This window comes from Pristiophorus japonicus, chromosome 4, assembly GCF_044704955.1.
Source record: "Pristiophorus japonicus isolate sPriJap1 chromosome 4, sPriJap1.hap1, whole genome shotgun sequence".
Lineage (NCBI taxonomy): Eukaryota > Metazoa > Chordata > Chondrichthyes > Pristiophoridae > Pristiophorus > Pristiophorus japonicus.
Window position 1 is genome coordinate 96,143,236 of NC_091980.1, and position 12,278 is coordinate 96,155,513.

The following is a 12,278-nucleotide window of genomic DNA, read 5'->3' on the forward strand; positions in this document are numbered from 1 at the left end:
GCTCCTTTGGGAGGTTAGTATATATATTAAGGCAAAACAAATTGAGATCTGCGAAGTAATGATTTGGTAACAGTAAAATTGTTGGTAACAGTAAGGGTTACATATCTAAGTGAACAATGTTTAAACAATACAAGACTACTTTTATCAATTGAATTTATTGTCACCATGCACAGTTTTTTCACAATCTATGCCACATTACAACAGTGACTACACCCCAAAAGTACTTAATCGGCTGTAAAGCGCTTTGAGACATCCGGTGGTTGTGAAAGGTGCTATATAAATGCAAGTCTTTCTTTCTTCATGCATCTATTGTACCAAAATTATAAGGTGGGAAACAGCTAGGATTACCAACCCTCCAGGATTGTCCTGGAGTCTCCAAGAATTACAGATTATTCCAACGGACACCGCTGCAAGCAACCCATGAGAAACATCAGAGGGTCGTCAAAAAATATTGTGTTTCATTTTCATTTTCTTTGAAAGTTTTCATTTATTAGTCATAAAAATATTGAAGATGGAAAGAAGTTTGACTGGGAGGAGTGTTTGGAGGCGGGAGATCATGTGAAAAAACCTCCAGGAATATGTCCAACCAGATTTGGCAACCCTAGAAACAGCATACCCGTTCAGGCAATGGTTTGGGCAGAATTTTTTTTAAAGTAGGCTTACAATTTGTGATCATATATATATATATATTTAAAAGGACTTAATTAGTGGTTGCTTTAAGGAAAAAAAGTAATCAGATTAAGGCAAGCCGCAGTCGGCAGCCTACCAATGGTATGGGCCCCTTTAATGGGCTGGATTAGTGGTCTGAAATTGGGCGTATTCTGCTCCGGACTCTTACCTTCCTTTGCCTGGGATTCTCTGGGAAAGCTTATAGTCGGACTGAGTGGAAACAAAACAGTGAAGCTGATGGCACCAGGGACTGGAGAGTGCAGGAGGATCGGGGTCAGCGACTGAGCCCGGCGGATGAGGAATCCCCGAAGTCCCGCACCGATTGCAGCCGGCTGTGGATCTGAGTTTTCACTGCGAGCTCTTGGATCGGGTCGGATCGGGTCGGACCATGCCTCGACCATCTATTGTAGACGTGAGGGTGCAGGACGTGCAGAAACGACGGGTCCCGAATAAGCATTATGTATGTGAGGCTGCAGTTTCTGGACTAATTCAGAATAATGAACCGTCGCTGTTGCTTTTGTTTAGAGCGGGGAGAACACTGTTGTTAAATGCTCGGGGAACATCTGGGTAGTTTTGGGAATGCAACTTGTGCTGGGCGATTGTTTCAGTTTAACTTAAGATAGCTTTAAATAGCAGCATGCTGCCGGTTCAGCTGTACACATTAGAACCATGCTGATTCAGATTAACTTTTAATTCACAAGGAATTATGTGACCCCTGGATTTTGTAATTGTTCTGACAATCTGATTTAGCTTTCTCTCCAACTCGCTGACCTGTATCAACTTCACGATAATCGCCTGATGTGTGTGTACACAGCTAAAATAATCGGCCAGGGATGAATTTTCAAGCCATACAATTTTAAAGTGGTAGCTTTTATAAACTCGGAAAAAGTAATCGTGGATGGATGAAGGGGGGCTTGTAGTAACAAATAAAACCTTTCAGGCATGAAATGTTTCCTTTTGGCGCTGCAGTAGTGTTACAGCAAAATCGACCAACATCGAAAGGAAATCTGCCACTTGGCAGTTTTTCATGGCTTCTACTATTCCATTGAATCTATTGCGAAGTTAGATCGATGGCTCACGTTAACATATTAATACAGGGGTGCACTATATGTTTGAATGTAAATCTTGGACGGATTCAATTATGATCCTGGGTGGGTCCCACTGTTTAATTTCACTCTCTGAAATAATGCCAGCAGCTTCTGCTTTCGGTGAGCCTTCTGCCCCAACTATAGTGTCAATGCAGGAACCGGCAATCAAGTAAAACTTTACTCATTTCATTTAGTTTTAAAAACAGGCTTTTTACGGTGCCACTCAACATGACTTAAAAACGATCAAATTATTTTTTTTAAATTGAAGCTTTGAAATATGTATTGAGAAATCTGCGGATTTTACCTCGACGTAGAATGCACGGTATGTCCCTACAGATAAGTTGTATGTAGGAATGAATCATCGATTCTACATTAAAATATGTACTTAGCGCCCCCTGACTTTCTCTTAATCCTTTTGAGCTGCCAGCAGCAATTTATGCTGGAAAACCGTTCCATAGCAGTCAGTGATTTTCAAGTAATTCATCTAAATGGCCATTCTTCATTTAGGAGCCTGACTATTGAGTGTCAGTAAGTTACTCAGCTATGGGAGCCAGCACAGGCATGCTTGGTCCTGTCCTCATTTGTCGACCCCTTCTGTATTTCCAGCAGGGATTGCTGGATAGCTGAGACCAATTGTATGCCTCCGGTGATACTGGTGATCTCAGCACAGACTAACAATTAAGCCTGGGCTGCTTTCCTCAGTGTCACATCAAGTGCATTAACTCACTGAGCCACTGGGGAAAAGGAGAAAGGATGGTGGACTAAATCTTTTATATCACACTTCATAAAAATTGTATTTTATTTTTAGAAGGGGGAGATTTATTTGCAGGATTCTTCAGAAAGTACCATATGGTTAATTTGTAGATTATTGGAAAATTGCTAATGATTTGAAATCATGCATGTATCTAACATAGAAAGTAAGGATTTTGTGTGTGTATATGAGAGCGAGAGAATTGTATGCTCAATTATTTTTTTTAGAAGATTGATCACCTACGGTTTTCTTATAGTTAAGAGGTAAAAACACTATTAATATTTCTGTTTTACCCAGTAATTGTATCCACCCCCCCAGTAAAAACATGTCATATTGGAGCACCCACACCCTGATTATTTTATATTAAAGATTTACTGAGGGATCCAGGTATGTTTTTTTCCTACCTCTTAGCAGTGACATTTCCAGAGTTTTTCATCCACCTCACCATCAAAAACTTGGTCGGACGACCTCCAGTAAAATAATTGCTATAGGGAAGTTCATTTTATTGGCTGGGGTTGGAAACTGACACTGCTGCAGGGTGGGAATGAGAGAATGGTTGATTGTGTGGAAAATAATTTATGGCTGTTAAAACATTGAAAGATTTCTCTCGATTTGAGGATGTCTGGATCAATTTTATCCAATGCTAATTTTGCTATATTTCAAGTTGAACAATCTTAATTAAATTGATGGAATTAAAGCTGCTTTTTACATTGGGTTTACTGAAGGACTATGGGTCACTGCTACTGACACATGGGTCTTGTGCAGCTGGAGGCAAACTTAGGAACATACGAACAGGAGTAGGCCATTCAGCTCCTCGAGCCTGTTCCGCCATTCAGTGAGATCATGGCTGATGTGCGATCTAACTCTAAATATCTACCTTTGGCCCATACCCCTTAATATCTTTGGTTAACAAAAAACTATCAATCTCTGATTTAAAATTAACAATTGATCTAGCATCAATTGCCATTTGCGGGAGAGAGTTCCAAACTTCTACCACCCTTAGTGTGTAGAAGTGTTTCCTAATTTCACTCCTGAAAGTTCTCGTTCTAATTGTTAGACTATGCCCCCTTGCCCTAGAATCTCCAACCATTGGAAATAGTTTCTCTCTATCTACCCTATCTGTACTCCTTAATGTCCTAAAAACTTTGATCAGGTCACCCCTTTACCTCTAAATTCTGGGGAAAAGAATCCTAATTTGTATAATCTCTCCTCGTAACTTAACCCTTGAAGTCCATGTATCATTCTGGTAAACCTATGCTGCGCTCCCTCCAAGGTCAATATATCCTTCCTGAAGCGTGGTGCCCAGAACTGCTCACAGTGCTGCAGGTGTAGTCTAACATAGAAAACAGGAGCAGTAGTAGACCATTCAGCCCTTCGAGCCTGCACCGCCATTCAATATGATCTCGGCTGATCCTCTATCTCAACACCATATTCCCGCTTTCTCCCCATACCCCTTGATGCCTTTTGTGTCTAGAAATCTATCATTCTCCTTCTTAAATATATTCAGTGACTTGGCTTCCACAGCCTTCTGTGATAGAGAATTCCACAGATTCACCACCCTCTGAGTGAAGAAATTTCTCCTCATCTCAGTCCTAAATTTCCTACCCCATATCCTGAGACTGTGACCCCTTGCTCTAGACTTCCCAACCAGAGGAAACATCCTCCCCGCATCCAGTCTGTCCAGCCCTGTCAGAATTTGTACATTATCCCCTCTCATTCTTCTAAACTCTAGTGAATACAGGCCTAGTCGACCCAATTTCTCCTCATATGACAGTCCTGCCATCCATCAGTCTGGTGAACCTTTGCTGCACTCCCTCTATAGCAAGTATATCCTTTCTTGGGTCAGGAGACCAAAACTGCACACAATACTCCAGGTGTGGTCTCACTAAGGCCCTGTATAACTGTAGTAAGACATCCTTGCTCCTGCACTCAAATCCTCTTGCAATGAAGGCCAACATACCATTTGCCTTCCTAACTGCTTGCTGCACCAGCATGTTTGCTTTCAATGATTGGTGTATAAGGACACCCAAGGTCCCTTTGTACATCGACAGTTCCCAAGCTATCACCATTTAAATAACACTTTGTCATTATGTTTTCCTACCAAAGTGGTTAACTTCACATTTATCCACATTATACTGCATCTGCCATGTGTTTGCCCACTCACTCAACCTATCTAAATCGTCTTGCAGCATCTTTGCATCCTCCTCACAACTCACAATCCCACCTGGTTTTGTGTCATCAGCAAACTTGGAAATACTACATTTGGTTCCTCATCCAAATAATTTATTTTTAGCTGGGGGCCAAGCACTGATCCCTGTGGTGCCCCACTAGTCACTGCCCACCACCCCAAAAAAGACTCGTTTATTCCTACTCTCTCTTTCCTGTCAGTTAACCAGTTTTCAATCCATGCCAATCCTATGTGCTTTAATTTTGCACACTAACCTCTTATGTGGGACTTTATCAAAGACCTTCTGAAAATCCAAATACACTACATCCACTGGTTCTCCCTTATCTATTCTATCAATTACACCCTCAAAAATCACCAGTAGATTTGTCAAACACGATTTCCATTTCATAAATCCATGTTGACTTTGTCTAATCCTGTTGATATTTTCTAAGTGTCCCGTTATCACATCCTTTATAATAGACTCTAGCATTTTCCTTACTACTGATGTTAGACTAACCGGTCTGCAGTTTCCTGTTTTCTCTCTCCCTCCTTTTTTAAATAGTGGGGTTACATTTGCCACCCTCCAATCTGCAGGAACTGTTCCATAATCTATAGAATTTTGGAAGATCACAACCAATGCTTCCACTATTTCCATAGCTACTTCTTTTAGTACTCTGGGCTGCAGATTATCAGGCCCTGGGGATTTATTGGCTTTCAGTCCTATTAGTTTCTACAGCACTATTTTCTTTAATTCCTCTTGTTCACTTGACCCTTGGTTCTCTAGCATTTATTTGTGACTTCTTCCGTGAAGACAGAACCAAAGTATTTAATTAATTGTTCTGCCATTTCCTTGTTTCCCATTATAAATTCTCCCGTTTCTGTCTGTAAAGGACCATCACTAATATTTTTCTTTTTACATACATCAAAACTTTTGCTGGTTTTTATGTTCCTTGCAAGTTTCCTCTCATACTCTATTTTCCCCCTCTTAATCAATCACTTGGTCCTTTTTTGCTGAATTCTAAACTGCTCCCAATCCTCAAGCTTGCTACTTTGTCTGGCAACTTTGTATGACTCCTCTTTGGAGCTAATACTATCCTTAATTTCTTTTGTTAGCCATGGTTGAGCCACTTTTCCTTTTGTGTTGTTAGCCATTGCCTATCCACCATCATGCCTTTTAATGAATCTTCCTAATCTATCATAGCCAATTCATTCTTCATACCTTCGTAGTTTCCTTTGTTCAGATTTAGGACCCTAGTTTTGGATTGGACTACTTCGCTTTCCATCTTAATAAGGAATTCAATCATATTATGGTCACTCTTCCCTAAAGGACCCCGCACAACAAGACTATTAATTCCCTTCTCATTGCACAATACCCAATCTAGGATAGACTGTTCCCTAGTAGGCTCCTCAACCTGCTGGTCTAAAAACATCTCATACACACTCCAGGAATTCCTCCTCCATAGTATTAATACTAGTTTGGTTTGGCCAGTCTATATGTAGATTAAGGTCACCTACGATTACTGTAGTACTCTTGTTACATGAACCTCTAATTTCCTGTTTGATGCCATCCCCTACACTACCACAACTGTTTGAAGGCCTATAGACAACTCCCACCAATGTTTTCTGCCCCATGGTGTTCCTTAGCTCCACCCAGACTGATTCTACATCTTGATTTTCTGAGCCAATATCCTTTCTCACTATTGCTCTGATTTCATCCTTTACTAACAACGCCACACCAACCCCTTTTTCCTTTTTGCCTGTCCTGCCTAAATATCGAATATCCTTGGATATTCAGTTCCCAACCCTGGTCACCCTGCAACTATGGCTCCGTAATTGCAACTATATTGTATCTGTTTACATCTATTTGCGCTGTTAATTCGTCTACCTTATTGCGAATGCTTCGTGCATTCAGATACAGTGCTTTTAGATTTGTCTTTTTAGCATTGTTAGACATCTTAACATTTTATTGTACTATAGCCCGATTTGTCTTATCGCTATTTTTTCTTACCTGGACCCTATTTGTTTGTGCACTCTTTTGTTTGTATGCTCTGTCCATTCCTGACATAATCTGATTATCCTTACCACAATCACATTCCTGCATTCTTTAGCATTCTAGATTTCTCTCCACTGGGACGCCACCACCCCGCCCCCGCCCCCCCCCCCCCGCCACCACCTTATTTAGTTTAATGCCCTATCTACCTCCCTAGTTATTCAATTCGCTAGAACTCTGTTTCCAGCATACTTCAGGTGTTGTCCGTCGTCATGGAACAGCTCTCTCTTTCCCAAGTATTGGTGCCAGTGCCCCATGAATCGAAACCCACTTCTCCCAAACCAACCTCTGAGCCACGCATTCATCTCCCTGATTCTATTGACCCTATGCCAATTTGATTATGGCTCAGGTAATAATTCAGAGATTATTACTGTTTTATATGTAAACTTGTATTTATTCTGTACAGCCACCAGAGGGCTCATCCCCTGGAGTCCCAAGAAATCCCATAATCCCTTGGGAGCACAGGTATTTAAGGAGGACTCACAGGTTGGAGAGGCACTCTGGAGAACTGCAATAAAAGACTAAGGTCACAGTTTACTTTGAGCTCACGGTGTTCTGTCTGACTCTTTCTCCATACATAACAACTGGCAACGAGATACAGATAGCGAACCCAAAGATGCAGAGAACAGTGGGCATCCTGGAGAAATTCTCGGAGGGCGATGATTGGGAAACTTTTGTGGAGCGACTCGACCAATACTTCATGGCCAACGAGCTAGATGGGGAAGAGAACGCTGCCAAACAAAGGGCAATCCTCCTCACCGCCAGTGGGGCACCAACGTATGGCCTCATGAAGAATCTGCTCACTCCAGCGAAACCCACGGAGAAATCGTACGCCGAATTGTGCACACTGGTCCAAGAGCATTTGAACCCGAAGTAAAACGTTCTGATGGCGAGGTACTGGTTCTACACCTACAAAAGATCTGAAGGCCAGGAAGTGGCGAGTTATGTCGCCGAGCTAAGATGCCTTGCAGGACATTGCGAATTTGAAGGACATTTGGAGCACATGCTCAGAGACTTTTTCACATTTGGCATTGGCCACGAAACCATACTTCTCAAACTTTTGACTGTAGAGACCTCAACCTTGAGTAAGGCCATAGCGATAGCCCAGGCGTTCATTGCCACCAGTGACAATACTAAGCAAATCTCTCAGCACACAAGTGCTGCTACAAGTACTGTGAACAAAGTGATGTTTTTTCGAATCGCAACGTACAGGGCAGGTCACACATGCCTGCAACTGCACGTCCGCAGATGTCTCAGAGTCCACCATCAAGGGTGATGAATGCAAGGCCATTAACACCTTGTTGGCGCTGCAGAGGTGATCATCGTTTCCATTCATGCCGATTCAAAGGGTATGTTTGCAAGGGCTGTGGAATAAGGGGACACCTCCAATGTATGTGCAGGCGAGCTGCTAATCCTGTTAAACCTGCAAATCACCATGTTGCAGAGGAGGACAGATCCACGGAGGATCACGACGAACCAGAGCCTCAGACCGAGGAGGCAGATGTACATGGGGTGCACACATTCACCACAAATTGTCCCCCTGAATGTTGAACTAAATGGACTCCCGGTGTCAATGGAACTGGACACGGCTGCGAGCCAATCCATGATGGGCAAAAAGACTTTCGAAAGACTGTGGTGCAACAAGGCCTCAAGGCCAGTCTTAAACTTCAATTCGTACGAAACTAAGAACTTACATGAAAGAATTGATTCCTGTAATTGGCAGTGCTACCTTAAAGGTCTCTTACGATGGAGCGGTGCACAAGCTACCACTCTGGGTGGTACTGGGGAATGGTCCCACGTTGCTCGGCAGGAGCTGGCTGGGAAAGATACTCTGGAACTGGGATGACATCCGAGCGCTATCCCCCACTGACAACACTTCGTGTGCCCAGGTCTTAAACAAGTTCCACTCGCTCACTAGGATCCCACCTGCTGAACTGCTCATGAAAAGAGCACTTAAGACAAGGCTCTCGTTAGTGCACCCTGATCTACATGAACAGGTAGAGAGCAGGCGGCTTCAACAAAGTACATACCATGATAACGCAGATGTGTCACACGAGATTGAAATCAATGATCCTGTATTTGTATTGAATTATGGACAAGGTCCCAAGTGGCTTCCCGGCACTGTCGTGACCAAAGACGGGAGCAGGGTGTTTTGGGTCAAACTTTCAAATGGACTCATTCACCGGAAACACTTGGATCAAATCAAACTCAGATTCACGGACTATCCTGAGCAACCCACCTTGGACCCTACCTTTTTTGATCCTCCAACATACACACCAATGGCAACCGGCACCACAGTTGACCACAAAGCAGAACCCATCATCCACAGCAGCTCAGCAGGACCCAACATACCAGGCTGCACAGCAGCCCAGCGAGGGCCCAACAAATGATTCAACAATACCAGCTTTCACAACGAGACGATCAACCAGGGCAAGAAGGGCCCCAGATCGACTCACATTGTAAATAGTTACACGATTGACTTTGGGGGGAGTGTTGTTATATATGTAAACTTGTATTTACTCTGTACAGCCACCAGAGGACTCATCCCCTGGAGTCCCAAGGGATCCCATAATCCCTTGGGAGCACAGGTATTTAAGGAGGCCTCACAGGTTAGAGAGGCACTCTGGAGACCTGCAATAAAAGACTAAGGTCACACTTTACTTTGAGCTCACGGTGTTCAGACTGACTTTCTCCATACATAACAATTACCTTTTGTGGTTCTGCTTTTCAATTTAGTCCCTAGCTACTCAAACTCTCAGCTGAACCTCCTTCTTAGTCCTACCTTTGTCATTGGTACCTATGTGTACCATGACAACTGGATCGTCCACCTCCCACTCCAAGTTCTTCTCCATCCCGGAGGAGATGTCCTTTACCCTGGCACCAGGTAGGCAACACAGCCTTCAGGACCCATGTTCTCGGCTGCAGAGAACCTTATCTATCCACTAACAATACTGTCCCCTACTACAACCGTATTCCTCTTTACTCCCGCTACTTGAATGGATTTCTGCACCACGGTGCCTTGGTCAGTCTGCTCGTCCACCCCGCAGTCTGCACAATTGTCCACAAGGGTTGCAAGAACCTCAAATCCTATTGGACAAGTGCAAGGACTGAGGATCCTGCAATACTACCTCCTGGATCCCTGCAATATAACCAGGGTTTTGTACAGCTGCAGCATAACTTCTACCTCCTTGTACTCTAGTTCTCCACATATAAAGGCCAGAATTCCATTAGCCTTTTTGATTATTTTCTGTACCTGTTCATGACATTTTAATGATCTGTAAACCTGAACACCCCCCCAAAGTCTCTTTGGACATCCACCATTTTTAGCTTTTCACCATGTAAAAGTTACCCTATTCTATCCTTTTTAGGTCCAAAGTAGATTACCTCACATTTGCTTACATTGAAATTCATTTGCCACAGTTTTGCCCATTCACTTAATCTATCAATATCCCTTTCTAATTTTATGCTTTCATCTACATTGCCTACAATGCTGCCTATCTTTATGTCATCGGCAAATTTGGATATATAACGTTCTATTCCATCATCTAAGTCGTTAATAAATACTTTGAATAGTTGAGACCCCAACACAGATCCCTGCAGGACACCACCCATCACATCCTGTCTACCCATTATCCCTACTCGCTGGGGCCGAAATTGCCCTCTGACCAGAAAGTAAGTGCACTCCGCACCTCCATGGGGTGGAGATTGGACCGATGTTCACCTCTTTGGTGTTTATTTCCGGTCGGGGCAGAAGTGGCGTTACAGCGGGGCGGACGTCACTCTGGGTCATCAATGCCGCGCTGATGACGTTAGCGTGATGCGACGTGCCGCATTGCGCTAACGCGTCACAACTTTCCTCCCCTTCAGTTAAAGGGAAGGGCCACTGCAAACTCTACATGGGGTTTAGTTAGGCCCACTGGGCCACCAGGGAGAATTTCAGCCGGGCCAGTGGCCCGGTACCCAAGAGGGGTGCCGGGCTGCCTGTTGGTGACCTGACAGAACCCGAGACAACCATTGTCATGCCGACCTGGCAGTCGGCTGACAGGCACATGCAGCTTCCCACAGGGGAAAGTTGTCAGTGGCACCGACCGGCGTCAGCACCGCTCCCATGGGGCAATTTCACACGAGGCAATTTCCCGCAGGGTTCGGAAAGGGGGTCGCTGCTGGTCGGTAGGGGGTCGGTGCGTGCTCGACCCCTGTTCCCGCCGCTACCGGCCCGGGGCAACATAGGAAGGGTTGGCCCATCCATCTGTCCCCAGTCGGTAAGGCCTATCCACTCCACAACCCTGTAATGGAACTTAAGCAGGGGGCCAATTTCGGTCCCCTCTGTCTCCTGACACTCAGCCAATTTCCTATCCAGGTCAATAATTTGCCCTCAACTCTGTGGGCTTCTACCTTGGATAACAGTCTCTGACGTGGTACTTTATCAAATGGCTTCTGGAAGTCAATATAAATAACATCCATAGCCATTCCCCCGTCCACTATTTTGGTCAACTCTTCAAAAAAAATTGATCAGAATTGTAAGTCATGACTTACCTTTCACAAATCAATGCTGGCTCTCTCTGATCAACTGAAAATTTTTGAGGTATTCAGTCACCCTATCTTTAATTATAGATTCTAGCAATTTCCCGACAACAGATGTTAAAGGCTAACTGGTCTATAATTCCCTGGTTTCCCTCTCTCGCCATTCTTAAAAAGCAGAGTGACATGTGCAATTTTCCAATCTAAAGGGACCATTCCTGAATCTACAGAACTTTGAAAGATTATAGTTAGGGCATCTGCAATGTGCTCACCTACTTCCTTTAAACCCCTGGGATGGAAACCATCTGGTCCTGGGGATTTGTTACTCTTTAGTGCCATTATTTTCTTCATTGCTGCTATTTTACTTATGTTAATTTTCTTGAGTCCCTGTCTCTGATTCAATATTAGTTTCTTTGGGATTTCAGGCATGCTATCCTCTTCTTCCACTGTGAATACTGATGCAAAGTAATGATTCAACATATCCGCCATTTCCCCATTGTCATTGATATCACAGCTTTCAATTTTTCAGAGGCCGACAATCTCATGACCACCCTCTTTTTTTCTAATGTAACTAACAATTCCTCGTATTTATTTTGATATCCCTTGCACGTTTATTTTCATACGTCCTTTTTGTAACGCTTACTATCTGTTTTGTGACCCTTTGCTGTTCTCTGTATCTTTCCCATCCACCAGGATCTATGCTTTTTATTTACATTTTCGTATGCCCTTTCCTTTAGATTTATGCTGTTCCTTACCTCTTTAGTTGTCCATGGCTGTTTTTTTTTTTGGCAAGTAGAGCGATTGCCCTTCAGGGATATAAACTGGTTCTGTATCATGCAAAATTCTTTTTTTAACATCTCCCACTGATCTTCTGTCATTTTACCCATTAACAAATTTTCTCAGTTACTGTGGACAGTCTCTGCCTCATCACGTTGAAGTCAGCCTTACCTAAATCGAGAATCTTAGTACCTGTTTCACGTTTCTCCCTTACAAATGCTACGTTGAACTTGATCATGTTAATGGATAATGGTT

At 43.4% G+C, this 12,278-nt stretch overlaps 1 protein-coding gene across 2 annotated transcripts in view; it reads left to right on the forward strand.

Moving 5' to 3' along the window:
- The first annotated feature begins 669 nt into the window (after positions 1–669).
- The window catches only part of sh3pxd2b (SH3 and PX domains 2B), a 400,707-nt gene continuing 389,098 nt past the window's right edge, over positions 670–12,278 (forward strand). For both annotated transcript variants that reach the window (XM_070878439.1, XM_070878440.1), the window contains exon 1: positions 670–1,129. In XM_070878439.1, the coding sequence (XP_070734540.1) occupies positions 1,058–1,129 (72 nt within the window). In that variant the 5' untranslated portion in view covers positions 670–1,057. The remainder of the gene's footprint in view (positions 1,130–12,278) is intronic.